At 37.7% G+C, this 26,966-nt stretch overlaps 1 protein-coding gene across 2 annotated transcripts; it reads right to left on the bottom strand.

Moving 5' to 3' along the window:
* Window positions 1–1,610: 1,610 nt before the first annotated feature.
* Window positions 1,611–26,023, bottom strand: polr3a (polymerase (RNA) III (DNA directed) polypeptide A). 2 transcript variants are annotated; one of them, XM_085284792.1, is made up of 32 exons: window positions 25,832–26,023; window positions 24,891–25,026; window positions 24,184–24,321; window positions 23,721–23,892; window positions 23,468–23,622; window positions 22,975–23,214; window positions 22,660–22,822; window positions 22,356–22,492; window positions 22,151–22,254; window positions 21,443–21,584; window positions 20,932–21,072; window positions 20,740–20,809; window positions 20,372–20,499; window positions 20,156–20,294; window positions 19,522–19,686; window positions 19,174–19,346; window positions 16,714–16,825; window positions 15,393–15,511; window positions 14,852–14,989; window positions 14,127–14,297; window positions 10,489–10,602; window positions 8,664–8,699; window positions 8,258–8,344; window positions 8,092–8,174; window positions 7,138–7,308; window positions 6,618–6,711; window positions 6,357–6,449; window positions 5,545–5,709; window positions 4,375–4,539; window positions 2,692–2,823; window positions 2,468–2,600; window positions 1,611–2,383 (listed from the first exon to the last, which is right to left on the bottom strand). In XM_085284792.1, the coding sequence occupies exons 1-32, from the start codon at window positions 25,873–25,875 to the stop codon at window positions 2,235–2,237; spliced, it is 4,209 nt and encodes a 1,402-aa protein (XP_085140918.1). In that variant the 5' UTR covers window positions 25,876–26,023; the 3' UTR covers window positions 1,611–2,234. The 2 variants fall into 2 exon arrangements, with proteins under 2 accessions (XP_085140918.1, XP_085140919.1); XM_085284793.1 differs by lacking the exon at window positions 8,664–8,699.
* Window positions 26,024–26,966: the final 943 nt, after the last annotated feature.

Genomic DNA, 26,966 nt, shown 5'->3' with positions numbered 1-26,966 from the left:
CAAAGTGTAACTACTTTGTTTTCACCTGTTGCTTGAAGAAAGGAAACACCTTCTACTTGTGATCTCAAAAGAAAGAAAAGCAATGTTAAAAAATGTGTTGTGTTACTGTGAATATCTAAGCAAAAGAATATGAACAGTGAGACAGTTTAAACCTTATTGTGATGTTTCAGTTTTTTCCTCCCCTTCTACTCAAAAGAACAGAATTTCTCTTCCAGAGTAGTTATGTGCTTAAGGACACACGCACAGGGGCAAACATTTCTGAAAGAGGTTATTAATGGGACTCATCAGAATTCAGCTCAACCTGATATCTTGCTGTAGCACCTGTAATGCTAAGCAAACTAACAGATGCCTTGCAGCAATATGAAATACGCAAGTGCTTAGTTATATTTGAAGAGTCAAAAAGAATATGCCACCTAAAATCAGTCTTTTAAATATCAAATATTTACCCCATATAGACAATAAATTCTGTTATTATTAGTTCTCAATTATTCTATTCATGGAAGCCATTAAGGATTCCAGTGTTAACCCAAAGTCACAGCAGGGGAGGGGAGAGGGCGTAATTGGTCATCGGAGATAAAACGATAAGATTTCGCCTGCAAGCTCCAGGGGTCTTCTGAAGTTCACAGATGAGTTTCCAATGAATCAGAGAACGTGACTGGCATACACTGTTATGGGCAAGAAAAAGGTTAAACACAAACCTTTGGTTGTTGCATTCAGATTAAAAGAACTTTCACTGGCGAAGGCTGCCACAACCAATGACAAGTTAAAAGGATAAAACAAGCCAGCTGGGCCCCAAAAAGCATTTTGACCATATTACTGTATTTTCCATTATAGCACTCCAAAAGCCTTTTATTTCCTGATAGCACAGAGACAGGAATGATTCTTTTAACTACTGAGCACACAAGTACTTACCGGTGTACTGGACTGAACTTTGATCTGATCATCTCTATATTTGATGTCAAACCTCTTTCTACCAACAACATGAGTAAAATTCAAGGCTTTTCCTTGAAAAACAAATTTAACTACATGGGGAAAAGCACAAAGATAACTCATTAGCCATTACACATTAGTTTCAGCGAATGCAACTGCACTCAAATTCTTAATTTAGAAATATAAGGAGGCCATTTAAAAGCGCTTTTTAACCATGAGCTTTTAGGCTATACAGTCATATGAGTGCTTATTTGCAGCTACTTCAAGTAACAGACATTCAAATGAAAGAAACTGGGGATCAGCCAAGCTACAGCTGCCATCAGAGCAGCTTGAGTGAATTAATCAGTTAAAGGTAAACTAATAAGAAGGTGCCAATTTAGCTCACTTGTTCAGCAGGTGACCGTATGCGTTAGGTTATCTGGTGAGTCTCAGTGGGCTATAGCTTTAAGTGTGAATGGTGCAAAGTGGAACTTCTTTTTACCTCTCCTCATATATAATCCTTCCACTGGATGGCTGGACTCTGCACTAGATACAATGAAAAAAAAAAACACTAATAAGGACTCTAAAAAGACACAGTTGTAAATTGAGGCTACTCAAATAAAATAAAAAAATAGCACACTAAATTGGATGGTATGACCCTAAAACACTGCTGTAGAAATCACTGTAAATACCAAAGAACATGGCTTTGAGTAATTTATTTATTACATTATTTACATTATTATAAGAACAGGTTTCTTACAAGATGTAAAAAGATCAACTTCTGAACTGAAACTGAACTTCTCTTGAACTGAATGTTGAAGAAAAAATAAACCCAATAAAAATGTCAAACAACCAAATATGAGCTTTGCGATGTGGGAGAAGCTGCAACGCTAAGATGCAAGCAGTTCATATATTATGCAAAACTAAGTACCAGCACAGAAGAAATCCATTCTGTTTCATAATTAAGAGGTAATCTTTCTCATGTTAGCGAGACACCTGTTTATAACAATGTTTTTCACAGTGTGATCAGTGCAGGAACACAAGATTATGACCTTAAAGTGTTTACATTTTTGCTTTTTTTGCTGTTACCCAAAATTTAACTTAAATAAGTAATTCTACCTGGAGCGCTGCTAGCCTTTTAAAATGAAATTCAGTCTTCTCACAGTTTATCAACCAACAAAAATACACAATCCCATTTTCTGTTAAATCCCCAAACAGAAAATGATGTGACACATTGGCAGGCACTTCTGTACTAGTTGAAGATAATATTTGTCAGCTATGAAAAAAAAAACCTGTAAATATCCCTGCTGTTTTGTCCTTTGATGCTATGTGATCAAAGATAAATGGAAGTCTGGATTGTCAAAGAGGAGAGGCCTTTTGACTGGAGAGGGATCTCTGTCAGCCTTGTGAAGCAGTTTAAATAGTCCTGTTCCAATATTCATTGGAATCCCCATGATGATACACTCAGACACACCTGAAACAGGAACACAGGGGGATGTTAACAGGCCACTCAAGTCACGAAGATCAATTTCATTATGCAGATGAAACAGCAGCTTACCACAAACTGAGTCCTTCTGTCCAAAATAGGCAGCATCAAAGAGATGATCGGCTGTCTTCTCAAAAGAAGCCAGCATGAGGACACTCTCCTTCATTTTTGCTAAACCAAACCTGGTGATTCCCAGGATCTCACCCTTAAAGGATAGAAGATGGTTACATTAGTTCCCCTACAAGGAGATGAAAGGATATTAATTCATGTAATGTATGTAGATCAGCGGTTTTTACCTTATAGGACATGAGATCTGCAAGAAGCATGACGTGACGTCGGTCAATGCTCATTCCGTGGTTCACCATGGTGTACTGAATCTCGTTTATGATTGTGGATCTAGCAGCCTCAATGCCCAAGGTCTTCTCGACCTATCAAGTGCACAGAAAAGCTTGTTTAAAAAACAAACACATTTTAAAAAGCCCTGATGCAGACTCCCCACAGCCAATTGAAAGTGTTCTCAGTTCCTTCAGCTGGCATAATTTATGCGATTGTTTTCCTTCTTTTTTTTTTTTTTTTTTTTACAGTTGACATTTTAAAACGTGTCCGTTACTTCATGCACTTTGAGCCAACAGGTTCATCCAAGAAATTCATTTATTTATTTTAAACGCACAAGAGTGGATGTATTAGAAAACTTAGTGCTCCATTTGAGTGATGAAATATCAAAAACTGCCAGCCTACAAGGACAGCTGAATACTCAGTGTAGCAGCAGCAACAACTTCCAGCTCTCTTAGAGTCCTTTTGTCTCACAGCCTGTGTGTCATGGACCAGGCTTTGTGTTGTTAGATAAAAGCATTAATGCAAAGTAGTGAGAGCTGATCTAGGCTGAAACACTTTTAAACTAGCTTTGCTTATCTTAATTAATTTATTAATTAATTTATTTAACTTGTATCATATAACAAGAAAACTTGATGAGCCTCTAACACATATTTCTACTAATTTCTAACCAAACGATAACACTTAGGGACAATATTAGACACAAATATGATGACAATTTAATTAAAAGTGAATGAAAAACTGTGCAAATGTTTTTGCCCATCAATGACAGCAAAAATGTTAATGCTTCAGTTGTGCAGTTTTTTTCTTTTTAAATCTTCAGCTTGGATTTTCAGAGTGATCCTACTCTCATCATGGGAATGAATAGCCTGTTAATTTTGGGCTTCTAATAATTTTTTTCACTTGCTATTTTTCCAGGGTAAATAAGTGTTCAAGACACATCTTTAATAACTTTAAAAACAAAAGGAATTGGGCACACAAACACCCATTTCTGAGCATTTAACCATTCCAACAACAAGAAAATCAAAGAGTGCTGTAACAGCTGACAGGTGGCAGCTAACCCTGGTGGCATAATGGTTGGGTCTGTAATTTCTAAACTGTGCTTAAACGTAGGGTCTGTGCAGAAAACCAACCAATTTCAATCAACTCTACCAATTCTCCCAAGAGTGGGCAGATATTCAGCCAAAATTGTGGTCAAGATGCAATTTGCTAAAGCCATCAGCTCAGATAGTAGAGCAGATCAGCTACTGATTGGAAGGTTGGCGCTTCGATCCTTGGCTTTCCCAGTCTGCATGACAAATATCCTTGGGCAAGATACTAACCCCAAGTTGCCCCCTGATGTGTTCATCGGAGTGTGAATGTTCATTAGTTTGCACTTTAGAAGTGCTTGTATGAGCTGGTGTGAATGAGGCATGTTGTATAGAGCGCTTTGAGTACTCCAGGAGAGTAGAAAAGCGCTATATAAGAATCGGTCCATTTTACAAGCCTGTGTATATATTTGAGCCTGTATGTATACTTTTGAGCCTCCTGTGTGCATAAAAGAAAATTCACCATAAAACCTCTGCACCCCATTCTTCTTTTTTTATATCAATAAAAATGTATGATGTACAAACATTTGACACTGGGGGGAAAAAAAAGACTCATACCTCATAAGTATTGTTTGAAGTGGTCCTACTTCCGTTCACGCCATGTGTCGCCATAACCGCTCTCAGGTTGTCCCCCTCCACCAGGAGTTTGTACTTACTCTTGCTGCTCTGTTCGTCAATATGAATGACAGCTCGGGCAACCTCCGGTATCCCTTGAACCACCACCTTTCAAATGAGTAAGTGCAAACAGTTAAGACAAGAAAATACACAGGACTCCATGTTATCCCTGCTTTGAGAGCACTTTAAGCATTAAACAGTTCAGAACATGTACTGAAAAGTATATTCTGTCATACATTCACAGTGACATATTAAATCTTTACCAAAATAATAACGGCCAAAAAATTCAATTATATATATATATTTTTTAAACCGAGGAGTTTATTGAGCCTTCAGGTAAAAACAAACAAAGAAACAAAACAACACAATAACAACATCAACAATAAAGTTAAATGCATATATTGTTTTTATGGGTCAATTTATTTCTCAAAAACATAATGGGGGGTCACAGTTAGAGTTAATAAATAATCACACTGATGATGTAGGGTCCTCAAAAACCCAAGACATGATATGAAATACGATACACTTTATGTTAAAGGTTTAATATGGTTATCACTTTCACAGCAGCCTTTCCCACCTGCTGCTCAGACCATCTGTTTACAAGGGTAAGATAATGATAAAGTCAGCTCAAAGGGAAGGAGGAAGGCAGAGAAAATAAAGTTGATTTTTGCTCTTAAATAAAGGATGAACTAAAGGTTTCCACCAAGGCCAAGAACACAATAAATATACTTTAATGGAGTAACGCTGCATGACTTAGTGCTTAAACCAGAGTGAAAGAATAAAAGTAAAGCAGTGAAAATGAGCACAACAGGTCCACTGTAAAACACTCTTAAATATTTTATTGAACAGAGCAATTAAACTAAAAGGCAATTCAGTGTAATTTATAAAGCCCAGTATCACAAAGGAACAAATTTGCCATCCAGTGTTCAGCTGCTCCACATCCATACAGTATTCTCAGACATCGGCAGAAATCACAGTGCAGCATCTGTGCTTTCTAAACATGAATTTTCCATAGGTAAGAAGCCCTGACCGGCCTTGACCTTGAATTCAATTTGCACACAGAAAGCATGTGTGCACAAAAGAAAACAACCATTGCACACGTGACATTCTCACCTTGGGAAGTTCTGCTTTTAGTGACTGCAGCACATAGTACATGGAGCTTTTGCTGTTCTCTCGAGGAGACACGCACACCACCGCCTCCCCGTGTACAGCGATGTCTGCCGGTTTGACTCGCAGTTTAGACATGCAGATGGAGTAACGCACCGTTTCTGCATTTACCTGAGAAGAGACGAGAAATCAAAGGCACAGCTTGTTTTCTTTTCCACGCCGCACAAAACGCACTTCTCTTTAACCTGCAGGCACTCATGAGTCAGAGCACTGTGCTGTAGCTGCTACTATTAAAGAAATGCAGTGTTATCATATTTTAGTAGGTAGAGAAAACAAAGAATTCAGTGTTCCAATGGTTTAAGCTATGCAGACTTATCTGTAACTGCACATAAAGCAAAAAGTGAGAGTATAAAAACATATGTTTTGATTTTCCCTTATTCTAAAGCAGTTCAACCAAAACCCCAACATGTACTGAAAATATGCAGGATGAATTACATCCTGAAATCAACCTTGAAGGTATAAAAATGAACATTATTTCTTCTTCAAATATAATTGAGAAGCTAAAAATAGTAGAAATGAGGACACAACGAAGTCTAAGCAGCGCTGGACAGTCCGTTTTAACATTATCCCCGAGTTCCCAGGCCTCATACGTACTTTTACAAGCACAACGGTATCCCAGCTTACGTAAAATGACAATTAAAACTATAGATTAACATCCCAGGTGCACTAATTCAGAACTAATTTAGATGTGTGAAAGGAGGGGGAAGTGCCTGAGATGTTCACACAAAGTGGGAGTAAAAGTAATAAAGCTGTGGTACCTCCAGTCGCAGCAGTCTTATTCTCTCCAGTGACAGCTTCACCAAGATGAAACAGTCATCTGGAAGGAAAACCTCTTCTATGTACTCAGAAATCTGTAAAGGACAAAATGAGAACCTACCTTATTACAGCTCTGTACAGCTTGTTCTTTTCTTTTTTTTTTAAAACAACACCTCTACTTGAACCATTGACATCCCTTAGTAATGATTTCAAAGCTTTGATTTGTAAATAAAAGGGAGGGAAATCTGATTGGTTCAGGTTACCTCTCCTAGAAGAGTCTTCTCAATTCTCCCCTTCACCAGCCTGGCAAAGTCAGCATCATCTTCCACATCCAAATGAGCCGTGATTATAGGAGTGCTGAGTGGATTTTCAATAGATAATTCAAAACAAATTAGGGATGTATTCACTACTGTGACACAAAACACCATGGGCAAGCATAGCTTACTCTGCTAACTGCTCTAATTCTGTGTGTAAGCCATGGATTGAAGCAAGTGATCAAATATATTCTCACAATAAAAGTGGAATGGGCAACTTTAGAGCTGCAAAATCCAGCACTGGCGTCTGACAGTAAATGTCAAACAGAAGAATTGCTTCCATTCAGGAAGGCGGAGGTCTTGAAATCGTTCTTACTCCATCTTGCAGCAGTAATTTTCAGCGATGTTACAAAGACATCAAGACAAAGCCCATGGCCAACTTTGAATTGTGAGGTATATTTGTCTTTTTGTCCTTGGCGCAAATGACAGAGGGAATATAATGAGACATCTCCATAATTGAATATCATACCTGATGTTCTTGGAGGCGTTGATGATTTCTTTGATGCGAGGCACTCCTAGAGTGATATTCATTGATGCAACACCGGCAAAGTGAAAGGTTTTTAGTGTCATTTGAGTACCCGGCTCTCCAATGCTCTGGGCACAAAGGGCCCCAACTGCTGATCCTGGCTCCATCTGAGCTCTATCGAGAAACGAAAAGAAAAAAAAAAAAAATATATATATATATATATATATATATATATATATATATATATATATATATATATTACAAGACAGAGTCTCTAAGCTGAATCAGCTTTCATCAAACTGACAAGTAAAATTGGAGTTGCATTTAAACTAATGTCATTTTAGCAGCTCTCAGAAAAGATGAATGATCATTTGGGAAACAAAGTCAACCACTTAAAAAAATAAAACGAAATCTTAACCCCAGGCTGACTCTAAAAACAGAAATCACAAAAAACATGGTTAACACAGCATGCTATTTCAAGCTCCAGCAGAGTTTAGCGCAGTGCTGTCAAAGGAACAATGATGGCCAGTCACTCTGCACGGTTTCTGATGGCATAAAGCCTTCTGACTTTTTCTCTAGTACAACCATTATAGTTTGGTTTTGAGTGAATATTTCTGGCACCTCCACATCCTTACCAAACTTTCAATAAACCTTTCAGTACACTTCTAAGTGTTTGTTGCATTGCCTTTTCATTTTCTTAAAATAGATGAGTTGTTCATTCCTCCCCAGCTTCAACTACTTTAAAGCTTTTTGAAGCACAATCAGAATTGATTACAAATTTCCTCTCAATTGTTCTCTATATTTTGAGCTGCGTATGTAGTAACAGGGACTTTTTTATGATTAAAAACCAAAGAGCAACCATTTTTGGCTCTGTGGTTACCTAATGGAAGGATGGATGGACAGATGGAGCCGAGAAACAAAAATAACAAGCCTCAAACTTGGATATGAGTCTTGTACCTCATGTATTTGTCTCTGCAGGTTTCAAGAAACTTCTCCAGCTGGGTAGGAGTTACACGATCCAGCTGATAAAGAACCTTTGGCTGTAAATACAAGACAGAAAGAATACCAATTATTTTTCAAATGCTGTGAGGCTGAAGTTTGTTAAGCCTTGCGTGACACCTACCTCACTAGTCCCATTGTCATTGATGCCGTACTTGTCTCTAGTCTTCTTGATCCTTTCTGAAATGCTCTTAATGAATTTCTTTATTTCCTAAAGTAGAGAGGAGAGAATAAATTCCACCTCCAAACTCAAACATATCCTCAACAACAAATGCTGCTGTCATGCAGCTGTTAGAAATCACAAACTGTTAAGGAGTGGAGAACTCAAGCGCCCAGTACAACACACTGACAAGTCTTCTTTTAAACATCAGCAACACTTTAAAATGAGCAATCAGATGTTGGAAAATCAGTACAGAACAACATCAGGCGCTGTTTTATTATACAACAGCATCAGCAGGATTATTCCATTAATGATTTCCAATTGTCACTGACACGCCATTCAAAATTCACCGCATGCTTGATAACTGTACCTCCAGGTACTTCTCTGCGCCTGTGTCAGTTAATTCCTTCATAAAAGGGAAAAGAGTCATGTTTGTTACCATCAGAAAACCCATTAACTGCATGCAGCTGGCTTTGGGTTTGGATGACAGCATGTCTCTCTGTATTTGATTAAAAATTATTATTATTATTAATATTTTTTCATCGTTTTGATGGTCACTGTAGTGGCTATATTAATTTCTTAAAGTTCTCTCTTTCTCTTATATTTAATATAACCACACTAGGACGGACAAGCGCCTGTTTTTATGGGTTGTGGTTAGCAACAACGACGGTAACACCATCGCATAAACCTTTCACTATAAAGCTCAAGATCCTGTTGAGACTTTTCAAAATAAACTGAATCACCTGAAAGAGCAGATTATTTACGGATGAGAATTAAAAAAAGAGCCGCCAGGTGCTAAAAAAATAAACCTTAGACTCAAACGTTAGAACAGGCTTTTCCCCGCAGCACGCCGTGTAATAAATACTGAAAAATAAAACGGCGGTCGTTACAACTTATGTCTAATAATGTAGTTTCATGCATCTGTTAAAACACTCGACTCCAGCAACATGACGCGCAGCTGGAAACACTTCCAGCAAGTCGAGCTGCCCGAGATTCACAGAATTTACAGAAAATGTTACATTTTTGTGATTTATATCGTTATCGGACGATAGAATTCTTATATCGGGATATGAGATTTTGGTCATATCGCACAGCCCTACTCACAAAGGCACTAAATGAATTATTCGGCTAGTCCACAACAAAGTAATTATGCATTCTCGTTTGGTATCATTTGGTAAAAACTACTTTTCAGCTTTTTATTATATTTTATTATTAAGGCTCCCTCTCACTTCCAACAGTGAATGAAATAATAATTGATCAACATATTGATTCATTTTGTCTTATAGGGTTACATCTGGCTGCAGAACGAGGAACAGAGCAGTTTAAATGATTTGGCACGCCTGACTTATTCCAACCGTCCAACTCCTCTAAGTACAGACTACAAAGGACATGTATTATCAGTCTTCCGTTTCAACCAAAGATCTGATGTGTGCTACATTTTACTAAAAAAAAGAAAAAAGAACAAAGACCAAACAAAACAAAAATAAATAAATAAAAACATACTCTTAGCCTCTCATACCCTAAATAAAAAACAGTTTGTTGTTGCTTATTTTGAATTTTTATCTCAGTGTATTTGATATTGTGGCCTCTAAGCGTTGTGCTATATCATATCAATCCACCATAATACCAGCATAAATTCTTATGTTTATTCATTTAAAACTGTCATATCACGATATTAGTGCTATAGCAAGGCCATTTGCCTAGTGCACAACCTCAGGCATGTCTGCAAATAACAGTTATGTGTCAGCCTCTGATAATAACTTGGTACCTAAAAAGGGAGCTTCTTCAAGAAACTCCAACTAAGCATAATACTTAACCTGTTCTCGCTAAAGGTGGAAACAATTTTGTTCCATCACCTGACGAAAAACACAGACTACAAGCCAGTGATATGTTACCCAAATAACTAAATCAGGTGGTGCAAAAGCCAAGGATGGATGGAGGTTACTGCTGCAGTTACATGGCAGAAAAGTGGTAAGTAGTCATGATTTACAATTCCCAAGAAAAACACTACCTAGCTACTTTCGTGCTTATTTTAACATCTAATATAACCACTAAGCTTACTGTGAATCAGTTTCAATTGAAACTCTATTCATAATAAGCTACGCTATAATAAGCATAATAAGCTATGCCATAATTTCCTAATTAAAAAAAAAAATCTATAAAACATTGTTAACCAAATACTGCGATGGGTTTACCTCCAAGAAGCTGTCTCTACAGCATAAGAAGTCAGCTCTTTTCATGATAGCGTCTGCAGTGAGGACCAGCTCGTTTTGACTCAGTGCAGGCTCATCTGGACACGTGTAGACCGCCTGGGAGGAACAGAGAAGATCAGAAGCACTCACAGTTCAGCTGTAAATAGCTCATGATGGTTGATATTAATAGCAGCTGAAAATGCTTCAAAGTGAACATGAAGAAAATGTACTATATACTTTCTGTCCCAGTTTAAGGGTCAGTGCTTTGAGCATATAATATGTAAAAGACAGCCACTCTAATTATTTTTTTCATATTTATCCTTTAAAAATTTGTCTACAGACTGCACAGCCCTTGGCAATGAGCGGATCAAATCAGAACACCTTTCCAGTAACAGATTCATATTAAATGTATTAAACTCATTAAATTATCGTAATTATTTGAAACATTACTGGCAAAAAGCTGTATTTGTTCTCTGCTGGTTATCCTAGTTAAAAAGACCTCGTTTAAGAGATATGGAACCTCTAATGCTGCAAGCTTGTGATTTCTATTTGGATCTTAGAGAGTGATTTCAGAAAAACAACAACGCTTTTAACCTCAATGACAAGCAGCAGATTGTGTACACATGAGACATGACCTGACGGTGAATAGAGCAATTAATCGTTAATCCTACAGGTCAGTTCAAAGATTCTCTGTGGAAGGCAGTTTAGCGGGCAGAGTAAACTGATTTGAGTCATTTTAAACACTTACAAGGTCAGAAATTCTGAAAAATATGTTAGTAAGAAATTAGTTGGCTGCAATTTCAACTATTCAGCTGTTTGTTTTTTGCCTCTCCAGCTCAAAAGCAGACTGTTTACAGTAGCAGGAAAAGAAAACAGCAACATTTTAATATTCAAATAGTTTCAGTACTGCTGAACAAAACCAGTACTCCAAACCATAAAATGTGCCTTTTTTAATTAAACTATGTTTGTTTTTTAATCACAGCTTTTTTGTGTGTATATTTGACAAAGTACACATTAAAGATGGACGTAGCCAATGTACATCCACTGCCTTGTGGAATCATTTTAAAGTCTAAGAGTTTACACTATGGCCGACATTACGTTGGGCTCTTGTACCCTGGAGTTGCCATGTTTAGTGGGTGGAGTCTCAGCTAATCCGCTGAATTCAAGTGGTCAGTTGAGCCTTTAGTTTGTGTAACACCCAATTGCCCACAAGGTGGTAACAAATTACCTGCACAGTCAAGGTTTGGAGAGCAGAGATCAGACTAGTGCCATTTGACCACAGCCCATCTGTTACCTTTACATAGTTTGCGCTTTATCTCAGTGCAAGATGTTTTTTCATTACTTGAAGGACTTTGATGAACATTTTCGGTCATAGTATTTGGGTTTGCATTTCACTTTTGTCTGTAGAGTAGCCTATAACATCAAAGTACCTGGCTTTTTAAACAGATAACTCGTAATTAGTAAGATGTTTTTCTGTCGTAACCTGTGGGTGAATTACTGCCACCTTCTGGAATTAGTAACACATCATACCAGTCACCGGGTCCAAGAAGGAGTTGCAGAAACATTAGATTTTTCAGAAACTTCATGTCTGCTTTAATATTAAAATATCATGGTCATTGCTACAATAAAGCAATGATATTAACACTGACAGCTGTAGGAAGGAACAAGCAACTGTTTTTAAAAGTTTAAACAGTTGAAGAGTCAAAGTAATCTTTATCAAGTTGAATACAATGAATAGAAAAGGCTGATTCTAAATGGATGATGTCCTTTACGCAACCCTAGAAAATGTACTTTTAAGCTAAAATAATGACTGTGGGGTGGCTGAAAGTTGTCAAATGTACTATGTCTACATTATTGACTACAATAAAACAATAAGGTCCCAAAAAGTTGATTCTGTTCATCTGGACGTAGCGTTTTTGGTAGGAGAAACATTTTGTTACTCATCTAAAGAACATGGGATGAAATGTAAAGATGAACAGAATCAACTTTTTGGGATTTCCTTAACTGGGCATGAGCATGCGTCAAGGCAAAACAATTAAAGGTTACGTTACATAAATCGTATCACTGCTTATATAAACGCATGAAATCATCAACACATATCAAATTGAGATTCTAAAGGCTGGTACATGCTTACTCCGTTTTTACCCCATTAATTCCTGCACTTTATTTTTTAGCTTTACCATCAGCTAGGAAGATAAATGAGAAGGACTCTTGTTTATCCAGAGTAAGTGGCTTCTCACGGCTTTTTCATCTTAAAATTACTCCTTGAAATAAACCAACTGAAATAAGGAGATCTTTTAAAAGGCAAACTATAACTATAAACAATTTATGAAAGTTCAACTATATGAAAATGGCCGACAAATATTCAATTAAAACGTGACTGCAACAGAAACAAAGAATTAGGGCTGCTCGATTATGGCAAAAATGATAATCACGATTATTTTCACTGAAATTGAGATCACGATTATTTGACGATATTTATTTAACCCTTTAAGACCTACCATAGAACCAAGTCCGCCAGAGCTTATATTATTTTTTTACATGCTGTAGTGCCATTTGTGGGAGCATTTCAAGTTGCTATACATCAATACAACTGTTATAGCCCATATTTTAATAATATGTATGCATTAAGTCCATAGTAATTACATAAATTGCAAAAAAGTGCAATAAACTACAAAAAAAATTGAAAATCGCTTTTGTTTTGTTTACATATATTTCTACTTGGAGAAATTTAAGAGGTTTATCCCTCAAAACTTTAAAAACAATAAAGTTGCAAAAAATAGTTTACAACAACAGGAAATTTATTTTGAGTGTCTTCATAGTTTTATTTTGGAGATACAGCAATTTTTATATACTGCAGGAAAAACAAAAAACAATCCTATGATGCAAATTTGCAAAGAAAACAGCATGTGCATCATTTCACTGTGGGAAGTGTTACGAACAGCTGATAGGAACGGCAAAGCGTGTTTCTGGAATATTATGTTTTTGTTCCTGCAAGCGCTTTTTATGCAATTTTTGCAAAGCTATATGTGGAAGGAAACCGTGACCGAGGACAAGCTGATGGCATCAGATGTAAGTACAACTCCTCCGGTTTCATATGCAAAACAAATTATTGCGCTATAGCTTACACGGTTCAGGTTCTACAGGGATTTAAAAATAGTTACGCAAAACGGAGCGTGCTGCTCTGACCGGCTTTAAAGGGTTAACAATGACTTTAAAAAAATAATATAAAATAGTGTGCAACACCACTGAAGTTTTTTTTTTTTACCTCTCTTTTCAACCAACGGCAGTCACTCTCCAAATAACTTCTGCTTAGCTTTCCGAGCTTCCCTCGGGTCCTCTTAATCAGCGGTCTCCAACCTTTTTTGCGCCACGGGCCGGTTTATGCCCGACAATATTTTCACAGACGGCCTTTAAGGTGTCGCGGATAAATGAGGGAGGGGCTAATAATCGGCTCAGTCATTTTTAATGATTGTTGAAAGCCCAGATCGTAATCGTGATTAAAATTCGATTAATTGAGCAGCCCTACAAAGAATAAGGGTTATTTTAAGGCTGAAGAAATTAACTTTTACTCTGGTTCGCACATATTTAGTGCACAGAAATTGACTGCTTGTCAAGCTGTTGATTTCTGATTAACTCACCCGAATGTTGTCCAGGACTCTCTTAAACTCCAGTGGCTCATCCTTCCCCTCCATTGCAGCGGGGTCCAGGCCATCACCACCATAAATGAACTGGATGATGTCGCCTGTTGAACTGCGTACTGTGAGGTCATACTGTGAGCACAAATCCTCCAGAGACTTCACCAGACGCCTCTATTAAAATACAGAGAAACGACACAAAATAATAATGACACTGACACATGCGATGGAACTGCAAATTGCATCAACACTGCACTATGAGTGTGTAACCACAGTCCGCGTAAATGAATAAGAAACCCTAATTAGCTATGATGAAAGTGCTCCAGATATGATTATATAATAATATTACATACTATGAAATCTTAATATTTAATGTGCAAAGTTAGACTGATTTAAAAAATAAATTAAATTATGGGAATGAGGCTTTTTTAACACGACGTACTGCAAGGAGAATGTGGGATGACATTTTTCCTTTTTTCACAATTTTATATGATCTCATGGATTAATAAATAAAACACTGAAACAGGCAATATTACTTTGTGCAATAGAAAATTTGCTGGGGGGGGGGGGGGGGGGGGAAATCAATAAAAACTTAAAATATAACACGCAAAAAAAATGCTAGCATCCTGGGGACAAAGTAAAGACCTGCAGCGACTCAGTGTCAGCAGTAGTCGTCAGAAGTGAACTGTGTGAAAAGGCTCAAAAGAAATGGGTCCAAAAAGCTTTACCTGCATGTACCCAGTCTCTGCAGTTTTCACCGCAGTGTCCACCAGACCCTCTCGACCAGCCATGGTGTGGAAGAAGAACTCTGTGGGTGTCAAACCGGAATAGAAGCTGTCGGCCACAAACCCTTTAGCAGCAGGCAGCTGTAGAGAAATCATCAGTGAGCTATTAATAGAGCTTTGAGTACTCTAAGAAACTGTTATCCAGTTGCACTGTTATTTTCTCAGAAAAAAAAAGAAGCAAAGAGACTAAACATAATGATGTTTAGTCATTGATGAAATTGATGAAAGCTTTTGGAGTATTGGATGCAGGGGTAGCACAATGAAATAATACTACGAAATAATCAAAGTGTGTCAGAGCCTTGGATGCAACACATCAGGTCTACAGTCAAACACCAAAGTTTGTAGCATATAATCTCCAGTTACAAGAACAAGCCTCAACAATTAACTGATTAATAAATCACAAAAAACAGATCCAGAACTACAACATGAATGGCACTTAAGGAATACATAGTAACACAATTAAAACAAATAAATAAGGTCTTACTTTTGAGTGTTTTTCAAAGTGAGGCAGGGAGCGATTCTCAAACCCATTAGGTACCCGAGAGCCGCTTATGGCCTGCTGGCCCACACAGGCAATCATCTGAGATATATTAATGAAGGATCCTGCGTTACACAGCAGGGACAGATGAAAAAGTGAGACACACTAAACAATTTAGCACTTAACAGGTTGGCAAGCCCTGAAAAATCTATCAACTAGAAACACTGTAGTTTAACGGTCTCTTTATTAACAGCTTATCAAGCCTACTGAGTTTTGTCATGCAAACAAGAAATATAGCAATCTTACATCCACCTGTTCACATGGTGACGCAGGGCCTAGTTCATGAACAGTGTTATAAAATGTTAAATGTAACATTAAAGATTAGGGCTGTAACTGTGCTGTGACAGGGCTGTAACACACTTTATTTGAAGACAGTGTGTCATTATTTCCATGGCTGTGTCTGCAATACCCAATATATTGGACTTTGTTTGAAATCATATAGTAAGAAAAGAAAAACCAAAACACTCAACTAGAGCCAGCGGTGGACAAAAGTGTCCTTGAGCCTTGTATTTATGCTCAATGCGAGCTTCACTTTGTGATTTCTTGTAGCTGATTTGTGAAGAGAGAACACTCGCAGATTCTGGCTGTGCAGTGAGGCCAATTAAAACTGTCATTTAAAATGCAGTGTCTGTTAGCATATCACACGTTTAATAAAACTCCTGTGTCTGCCCACCTTTCAACGCCATCCTCGCTAGAATGTTGTAGCTAACGGACAACACTGCCAGCATATTCCTGGATTTTATGGTGTATAAGTATGTTAACATAAATTGTCTTCTGGCAGTAACAATCAGGCTCTGAGTGCATATGAATGGAAGAAATTTTACTTCTTTATTGCCTTTGAGTTAAGATTATGTTTTCTTGTTCTGGCAGCAATGATTATGAATTTTCAATCATAATATACACATAACTGTATAACTTCTATAATAGCTTTTTGTCCTTTGAGTCCTTGAGTGTCGTTGTAAGTCTGTTAGTGCTAATAAGCCTGACAAAAATGTGACTGTTGTGGTATTATCTGATTATGTAACCAGGCTCTTTTGGTTCCTGTCTTACAGTTTTTCTGTCAAGTCCTTCACTATTTACCATTACAAAGAGCTAAAAAAAACATCCATCCATGTAAATATTGTATTGACAACAAGAAGAAGCCACTTTGTGTCTCAGAGCTCTTCAAAATATTTTTTTCCAGCTGCACGTAGACACGGCAACACCTTCATCGACCATTTATATGAAGATTTTACGATTTGTTTTGTTTGCTTTCCAGTTAGCTTACCTTTGGACCCGCAGAGAGCCATAATTAGAGGGCTGTTGCTCTTGTCCAGCTCCCTTAGACAGGCACTACCAGCTCGGTCTCTGATGACAGACAGCTCTTTCAAGATGAGAGCCTTTTAACAAACACACACAAAATGATCTTGAAAGATGGCACACCAACATCTATCCTTTTTTGGTCTTCTCTTATACACAAAATAAAAATTTAATATCACACTTCCTTTTCTTCAATACCTTAAAAAAAATCTTGTGAAACTTTCTGAGCCTATAAATATGAACAGAACAAATCACAGCATTCAACATTACTTTTTAAGCTTCCACAGACAAACTGGATGATTTCGTGCTGTACTCTCCAAAAACTAGCCCAGCCCAAACACATTGCTCTTTCTCAGCCTATGAAAACCCCGATGATTGGACGGATCATCGTTGGAAATGGCCCTTCTGCGATATGACGACTATCGGTCAGTGAAGATCTTATTTAAGGTCAGTTGTTGCCAATGTGCATCCTACCGTCAAGTCGATTTCAGAGCTTGAACAATTTTGGAAGTATTTGTGCCTTTTATTGAACAAAAGGTGCAGACAAACAGGAAATATTGGAAAGACAAGAGATACAGAAATTAGATCGTAAAAAGTCAATTTGTTGAGAAACTGAAGAAAAGTTTTGGGTTTTACTGGCAGCGCTTATAATTAATAACATGCGAGAAAATAATGAAATCACCACATCTGGATGATGTTCATTCAGCTTTCTTCTCAGGTTTTTAGCTAATAAATAACAGATATGACAAAAAATGACATTGGTTTAATAACCTCAAAAAACTTATAATTTAGATATATCAATTAATGGTGTGTTAATTTCCAATCAAGCAGAGGAAGAAAAAAGGAATAGGGATTCATAAAAAAACAAAAGACATCAGATCAGGTACTTTGTTGCTCCTCCCTGGGCTTTTATAATGACCTTAACCGTTTGAGTTAAGGCCTTAAACTGATTCCAACTTTCTCGAACACAAGCAGTCAGTTCAAGGTTTGCAGGATGGAGCCTTGTCATGGACTCATTTTCTTTTTTTTTTTGGTAGTTTCCACATCAGCTGGATTGAGAGCCAGACTGCTTGTTCGCCATGTCACTCTGTTAATTTGCCAGTGCGGAAGAAAAACTTTAATACTCTTTGTTCCTTGGCAACATGAATTGCACTGAAAATAGCATCTTTGTCACCAAACCTACTTTCTATCTATTATCCATCAGTGGAATGAGAGAAGACTAATTTTTCTGTGTGCATCTGGGCCTTTACTACTGAGGTAATGATTGCCATCCTCTTTGGTCTATTACCTGCAATGTAAACCCATAACATAAATGAATCGAACAATTTGCTTCTTTTCTTTGCACACCCACAGACCACTTTGTTAGTTACATCTGTCCATCTTCTCATTAATGTAAATGTCTAATTAGCCAATCATATGGCAGGAACGTGATGCATTTAGGCATGTAGAAATGGTCAAGATGATCTGCTGAAGCTGCATCAGAATGGAGAAGAAAAGCAATTTAAAACATCCAGTGAGCTCCAGTTCTCTAGCTGAAAATGACTCTGTCAGGACAGAGGATGGCCAGGCTGCTTCAAGCTAATAGGAAGGCAAAATAAACTTTACATTACAACCAATGAAGGCAGAACAGCATCTCTGAATGCACAAACCTTGAACCAGATTGACTATAGCTGCAGGGGACAACACCAGGTGCCACTCATGTCAGCTAAGAACATGAAACTGAGCCTACCGTTCACACAAATACTGACCAAACCACAGCTGTAACACTTGATTAATTCTTCTGTTCTTCTACAACAGGTCTACTTCCAACAGCACATGCTCGCTTTTGGAAGATGGAGTTAAAGACTTATTATTATGCTAACAGAAGTCTTCATTCTCAGACTGCAGGCTTACTGGTGGCTCCTAGAGTTTCTAAAAGCAGAGTGGCAGGCAGACCCTTCTGCTGTGGATAAATCTCTAGGTTCAGGAGACACACACCCTCTCTACTTTTAAGATTAGGACTCAAAACTTTTCTTTTTTGATAAAGCTTATACTTAAAGCTGGATCGGGTGAACCTGAACCATCCGTCGATTACACTGCTATCAGCCCAAACTGCTGCTGCCGAGCATTTCTTCTTCACTGAACTCTTTTCACTCCCCAGGTGTTTACACACCACTGCAGCATGTGACAAAATGTTTGTTTTGTCCCATCTCCCTTAGCTCTTATGTTTCTTTACCTCCTAACTCTTTACCTTGCCATATAAAGTGCCTTGAGCCAGCTGTTGTTGTAATTCGACACTATGTAAATAAACCTGGATTGAATAGAACTGAATGACTCACAACTGGTGTGGTGTTCAAGAAGTAGTGGGAAGGTATCAATTAAATGAAAAAGCTTTCGTCTCGTGCGGTGATGAAATGTTTCAGCAATGATGCAGATTGTCCATGCCTACCTCCAGGGTTTCTTCTGCTGTGCAGCCTGGCTGCTGCTGCAACTTGCCCGTGTCCAAAGCTTCGATGTATTCATCACACTTCTTGTAGCCATCATCCAACAGGTCCTGCTTAGCCTTCAGCAGACCCTGGCCTGGTGTAACATCCCCGATTCCAATAGAGAAACCCCTGTTTGCTGAAAGTTGAGGTTAAAAAAATAATTCTGCATTACTTCAGGCTAACCCTTCTGTGTAATTGTTTATTGTTCTTAAAGGGTTTTGAATTTTCTAATATAAACCAAGACACTAGAAGATATCTTGGCATATATCAGACCTAAGAAATAAGTAATAAATTCCTTGTAGACCACCTACAGAGATACACAGGAGCAAGTCTTGCCAAGCGAGACATGGCGTTGGCAGCCTCCAGCTGTCCCCAGTCCCTCAGCAGGATGTAGAAAATGTTATTCTTCGAGCCAGATCCCAAGGTGCTCTTATCCATGCTACCACACATCAGCTCACTGTTGTGAATCACCACAACTGGGGATATGACAAGAATAGGACAAACAGCGATGCTATTAAATCCAGAATAGAAACACCAGGTGAATAAAACATCGCACCCTGTTCGCCTCGAGACACCTGACACCTATCTGACAGGACATTCTCAAACCTCAAAGGAATTTCAGGAACATGATTACTGCTTCTTGTTTTTGCTACATTTTCTGGAATCACACTAAAATTTGATGAACTCTCCTAGCGACGGGCAGTTACTCAATCTTATTTTTTGCTCATATGTTACTGCTCATACAGGCTTCATTAAACGTTTCTAGGTAGTTGCTGACAAACAAATGTAATCCATTAAATGTATTTAATTTCAATCACAATCAAACTTTAAAGCCTCCTCCTGAAACTTCATCGCTATAAAGACGTGTTTGTAATGTGAGATGTAGTCAAACAAAAGCTTTACACTTGGTTTCATTAGGTGGACGTCTTTACTTAAGAAACTCACACGAATCATTGTGACAAAGGTCCTCTCCCTTGCCGCAGTACTGTTTGCCCTTGGTGCGTAGGTTGGCATTGACTGGACATTCCTTACTTGGCTTCAGGATTAGGCTGAAGATTTGCTTTCCTGTCCACAGAGCCATGGGCTGACAGACACAGAATAGATTATTAGTGCTGGGTCACAAATATAGACTTATGTAACCAGCTCAGCAGTGTGGAGTACCTTTATTATGGCCGGGTGAGGGAGAGAGATCCTAACTCTTTCATCTTTACCCACAAGGATTGACGCTACTATTTGGCAGGCTTTTGATCTGTCAAAGAAGGTGTCCTTCAGCGTCAAGAGGTAAGCACCTAGGCAGTACAAACACATTGTTAATTCACGGGAAATTAAAAAACAGGTGCCTTTCAAATATTGCAAAGCTGCACACCCATCTGGTAGAGAATGGATTTTTTTTAAATACCTCCCGATTTTTTAACTATTTTCTTAATATTTCCATACATTATACATCTATGTATGATGCTTTTGAGAACCGGGACACTCGTATCATACAAAAACATCTACAGTTGGCTACCACACATCACTGCACTGACCTGTCAGGAAGTCCTGAATAGCAGCAATCAGGGGTTCGCCATTTCTTGGAGTGACAAGATTAGCTTTGGTCTGAAAGAAAAGATAATGAGTTGTCTAACTGCAGTTTCCTGTAGACAGCTTTTCATGTGTTCAAAAACCACATCTGTCTGTGTGCAGTTTGTTTAAACACCATGTAGTATAATGACACATACCCCCATGAGGATAAGAGCCTCAGCTTTAGCTTCTTCAGTTTGAGGTAGATGGAGATTCATTTCGTCCCCGTCAAAGTCAGCGTTGTATGGCGTGCACACACACTCGTTAAACCGAAATGTCCTGTGAGGTTTGACCCTGGCCTGTGTGTTAGTTTGAAAAGTGCCAAAAACTATGTCATTCAAAAGGATCCAACTAGATGTGCGTGCATTGACTTGACTTAGCACTGGGTTTAAAAGAACCTTTGCAAGTAAAAAGTAAGAAATAACGTCAAAAAAACTATACGCAAAACTACGATCTTTGCGGATAAAACACGAGGAGTCCTAAAACCTAGTTAAGATGTTTTGTGTGTGTTTGCACACCAGCAAAAGAATCGTATGAAACATTTTCAATCTTGTTTTCTTTATCATTTTCATTAGAAAAACAATACGTTAATAATTCTCTGTGTGGCTGTGAAAATTATGGTTACAATACCAGTTTAACAAGTATTTAGGGCAAAAAAACCCATCTTACAATGTGAGCCATGATGCTGAGTTTGTGCAGAGAAGGCTGTCGATTGAAGAGGACGATGTCTCCATCTATTAGGTGCCTTTCCACCAAATCACCAATCCTCAGTTCCTGGGCAATCTTTTCACGGTTTCCATATTTTAAAAACCTGACAAACAAAAAACAGTAGATAAAAAAGATTAATTAATTAAAAAAAACTAAACAAAAAAGGGAAATAAAAGGAAATTCAACAACAATTCACAAGAAAACCTCTCAGCTGCAGTCATTAAATGAAAGTTTTCTACTCAGATTACATTTATGCCTCAGTTCTTCAAAGGATATGATAACAAAGTTTGGAAGATACAGATCTTGAATTCTGACAAGCAGCTTGTCAGCCGAAACTTTACATGCAGGATCTGCTCTTTCTAGTTAAACAGCCCACAGGCAGCGATACTGAAACACTTTGCTCCTTTTTCAGACATTCTCACATCATAGATGTCATAAATTAGATTATTACCGGTTTTCCATTTTGTCAGTGTATAAACATTTGGGAAGTGGTACTTTTAAACCATTTAAATTCCATGTGTGCCCACTAAAGATTATCATCACATAAAATAAATAGAATAATGAACTTGAGCTGTATAGACTAATAAAAAGAAAGGATATTTTAAATATTAAAGCAGAGAGAATACAACAGAGTATGGTGTAAAATAAATACAAAGTCCTAAGCCTCACCTTTTTATCTGAGTGTGTCTGTTCTGTATGAAGTTGGCTCCAGGGTGAACATCAGGACCATTACGGACCAGTTTCCTCATTAGCTCCAGATTGGCTTTGTTTACCTTGAGATAAGCCAAATTCAGATACAGTATTACACTCACAAGGATTAAAATCAAAAATGGGTATTTAGTGTTATTTCTGCTAATCATGGGAGAAGATTTACCCTCTCTGGGTATGTCAGGATTTTGGCCACATGCACAGGGACAGCCACCTCATCAATCCTCAGGTTTGGGTCTGGAGAAATGACAGTTCTGCCAGAGAAGTCCACTCTTTTGCCAGAGAGGTTTCCTCTGAATCGACCTGAGTCGCCATTAGAGTAGACAAAATCAGTCATTTAGATACTTAAACTCTTCATTTCTCAGTGTGATGTACAAGCAACATAAAAGCAAACATCTGCCAAGTGCCAAAAAAAGTAAAAATTTAATTAAATGTTGCTAAAGTAGCCAAAATTTTATTACACACTATACCTTGCTTTCCCTTGAGCCTCTGCACAAAGCCCCTAGTCCACTTTTTAGGTGCCATATTGAGGGGGATACCAGAAAGTTCACTATTAATGTAAAGGGCACACTGCAGCTGGAGGAAGTCCCAGTCCTCCATGATCATCTGGGTTTTTGCTCCTGTCATACGATGCTGCAAGAGAAGAGTTTGTTAAGTGGGACATCTCCAATTAAACAATACATTTGATAACTCTATTACAGACAGACTTTTTATTTTTAAAGGATTGATGATTTGAAGATGAATCTTAATTGCCCCTGCTGTTAACCTGTACAGTTGAAAGATACCTTTTTAATGACATCGTTAAGGAAGATTATCTCTGTTAGCTTCATAGTGAGGTCGTCTTCATTGGTGCCAGACTTGAGGTCACTGACAACAGACGGTCGGATGCAAAGAGGAGGCACAAGGAGACGGGTGATGATAAGGTCTGCGGGTTTCCCTGCTTCGGGGTTCATCAGCAGCAGAGGGATGTCCTCTTCAGAAATCCTCCTGAACAGGTTCAGCACCACCAGAGGATTCAGGTTTTCCTGAAAAGGGAATTAGAAATGAGTTCAAAGAATACATCGATTTTTCTAAAACATAAATAAATACATAGAAAGAAATTTTAAAAATCCCTTACATCTAAAATAATTGCTTTTAATATTTTTCTAAATTATCCATAAACCATACAGTGACTGTAAGCCACAGCCATGTCGATATATTAGGTCTACTTTTTGGTCCTTTTTTAAAATAAGACCCATGTGTTGCCATATGACGAAATTAGTAGTAAAAAAACTTCACCTGTGCTCTGGTCAGTAGTGGCTCAACCAGTTTGTTGTGTTCAATGGCAATATCAAAGGACTGCAAGAAATCTGACACAAAAGCATCCACCACTTTCTTGGTCGTCTTATACTTCTCATGGATGATCTTAAGTAGGCCACACTTTTTGACTGGTCCTAAAGAGTAAACACACACACACACACATTGATTTAGCAATCAAGTCAGGGTGGCTTTTAAAAAGAACCAGTTATGAAATGGAAAGGTCTCTTCTCACCATTGAAAGCAGAACAATTTAGACAGACTGTCCTTTTGCGGCATTTATCAGAGATTTTCTTCTTCAGCCCACGTTTCTGGAGGTAGGCCAGGTTAGGCCGTTTCAAGTAATCCATGAACTGCAGCTTCTCTTCTTTCGTCAGCATTATCCTTGAACATGTCTTACAAATCATCTGGATACACAACCCATCAGAAAGAGGGGACTGAATTATCGTTTCTCACAAGTCTAAAATTATGAAATGCATTGCATATCATTTCACCTTTAACATTTGGCAATACAACAAATGATAACTCAAGAAATAAAGAATCTCTTTATTTCTCGCCTATTTATGGCACTCTAGTGACACCTAAAGGAGAAATACTATTTTAAAATGTGCCTTGCCATTCCTTAAACATGTACTCTTGGAACAATGAAAGGTTTGTAAGATATTTTAGTCACTACAACAAGAAAACACTGGATTTACCTGTAAGATTCCTATTGTGGCTTTGAAATAACCAACATGAAAACAGGGCAGCTCAAGATCCAGGTAGCCATAATGTCCTAAACAATCAGCCAGATTCTTCCCACATGTCAGGCACGGTCTGTCTTTCTCACTGGTGCCCTGCAGAAAGCACGAGATCGGAGAAATAAGGCTGAAATATGAGGATTAACTCAATGGGTAATTCAAGACTGTTTTTGATGCACCAATGCAAATCTACCAAACACCCATATAAGAGCTCAGTGGTGTAAAAATCAAGCATGTGGACTTCCCCACTGTGACAACCCCCTGTGAATAAAGGAGCAGCCAAAAGAAGCTTTAGTGTGCAAATGTTAAAATATTTGAAGTTAAATGTTTAAATATGTCATAATAAAGAGTGAAAGCTCTTAAAACAATACCATTATGTTCTTATTTATTCATAAAGTAACTTTCCTTTATTTAATTTTAGAAAAGTAGAGGCAAACTATATAAATACAAGTGTATACACACGTGTACACAAAGAAAATGTCTCTCTCATATGCATGCCTTTATACCACAGCTTCCATTAAGCCTTGAGCCTAAATCTCAAAATGTATATTTAAAAAAGTATATCTTCTAACTAGATCTTATGCCCTGTATTTCTGTATTTATGCATTTCTCAGGTGTTTTCTTGAGTCATTGCAAACAGAAGTAAAAAGTCTTCCATGTCATACCATACGGTGGTCCAACACTCCATAGGCCAGTGGAGTGTGTTTGGTGTCCTGGCTGTAGAGATTTTTACTGACCACCTGGATGTGGGCCTGCTGCCGCATCTGCTCGGCAGATTTCATGCCGAAGCAGATGTGGCTTCTGTAAACAATGACATAAAATAAAGCAAAAACAAATTAAAGAGTTTAATACCTCAGTTGGTAACAAGAGAAAACATAAGCAGGACTGCTTGAGCTCTGGTCCAGCTTTGGTCAGAAGTTTATAACCAATGTCATAGTCATAGTAATCTTGAACTTTAAATGATTTCTTTGAACTGTTCTCATAATGATTATACAGGACGCATATTTAATGGATTTAAATGTAGGCCTCCTCCTTTATTACTCCATCCATTTTGTACATTGTCAAAAAGTGGATGAAACTAGTAGCAAAAAGTTCTAGAACATGATGCTGCCATTATTATGCTTGACAGCTGGTACCATGTTCGTAGGTTTGAAAGCCTCACCTGTCCTTATCCAAACACACCTCTTGTCATTCGAATCAAACTTTTCTCCTTAAAGTATTTGGCTCGTTCGTGTCCTGATCACAGCTGTATTGTTGTTGGAACCACTTTTTCTAGCATATCACAGGCAAAGCTTACAAGAAAACCTATAAAATCCCATCTTGAACTTACTGAACTATTGGGTGACGCATGCTTACAGGGTGACACTAGCGTTTACGTGACACTTAGTTGCCAATATGCAGATTCAATGAAGCTTATTTACTCATTAATCACACTTTTTAAATGCGTCCATAGAGGCTTTCAACTCTATTCCACAATTACGTTATGTAAGTACGACTAAATTATCCGGCAATTCAGAACTATTCTTATATTAACTACCTAAACAACTTGTGTGGATAACCGGCGAGCTAACCAGGCTAACAGGAGTCCTCTCTCGGTCATACTCACATTTTTTTGGCCACATCTGTCTCTCTGAACTGCTCCTTCACCATTTTGGCTGCTTCTACTACATTAATAATATTACACGAAAGTAAATTGTTATGTTGTCCTCATTGCAGGATGCTAAGCTACAGAAATAGCCAGCATATTGTCATGTTGTGAATATGCTAGCAGTCAGCAGCATGCAATGTGTTGATAGCATGCATGGGAGCCACCGTGCAGTGCTGCCTTCAGGGTCTATTTGAAATTTAACAACACGTACTCTGATTGTTTTAGCCCTTACAGATTTAAAAAACAAAACTATAGGAAACTTACAAAAAGATGCTTTCACCGAATAATACTGGATATATTTAATTATTTGAATATATAGACATAAAAATCCACTTTTTCTTTCTAAGCTTCTTAGAATATAGACATAAAAATACGCATAGTATCTCCTTCTTAAAGAAATGTGGCGATCATATGCTGAGTTAATTTTAATTAACAAAGGCTAATTTTATAATATTCATATTGTGGATTTTTGTTATTAAAATTTACACTCGATTGTCTTCTCAGCCTAGTCCTACAAAGCTTGTTTTTAATTGCCTATTTATTAAAAATAATAATAATAATAATAATCTGAGTATATAAAAGCCATTGAAGGCATCGTAAGCATACACCCAACAACAGGCGGAAAGAGAAGTCACGGAAGTACGGATACAGCTAGTATAACCTGTATGCTGACACCTAGCGGCTAACAGGAGTACTACTTCCAGGGGGATTTGTGGTGAATTTAGCTCATCTTCAAAAAAGTAATTAAATTAAATTAAAAAACACTATTTCTTTAAAAAATAAACCTCTTCTTAAATTAGAACTATGACTTTTTGAATGGTTGCTTATATGATGAAAGGTAAATAAAATAAATGAAGAGAAGTATATTAATGGACTCCAGATGACTGTTCAGAAAATTAATGTACTCTTAAATCTTTTTAAATATAACAACATAGGGATTCTCATATAAATCCATCAATTCAACACACACACATAAACACACACACACACACACACACACACACACACACACACACATATATTTATATATATGGATGGATTTCCATGACAATTTTTCTCAAATATTTCCTCAGTGAAAATGCATCGATCTATG

The sequence above is a fragment of the Mchenga conophoros genome, linkage group LG8 (genome assembly GCF_057382185.1).
Source record: "Mchenga conophoros isolate Kocher_MC1m ecotype Shallow Benthic linkage group LG8, M_conophoros_male_GT1.1, whole genome shotgun sequence".
In the NCBI taxonomy this organism is placed as follows: Eukaryota; Metazoa; Chordata; class Actinopteri; order Cichliformes; family Cichlidae; genus Mchenga; species Mchenga conophoros.
Note: the sequence above shows the minus strand (reverse complement) of the source record. Positions and strands in the feature narration are given on the sequence as shown.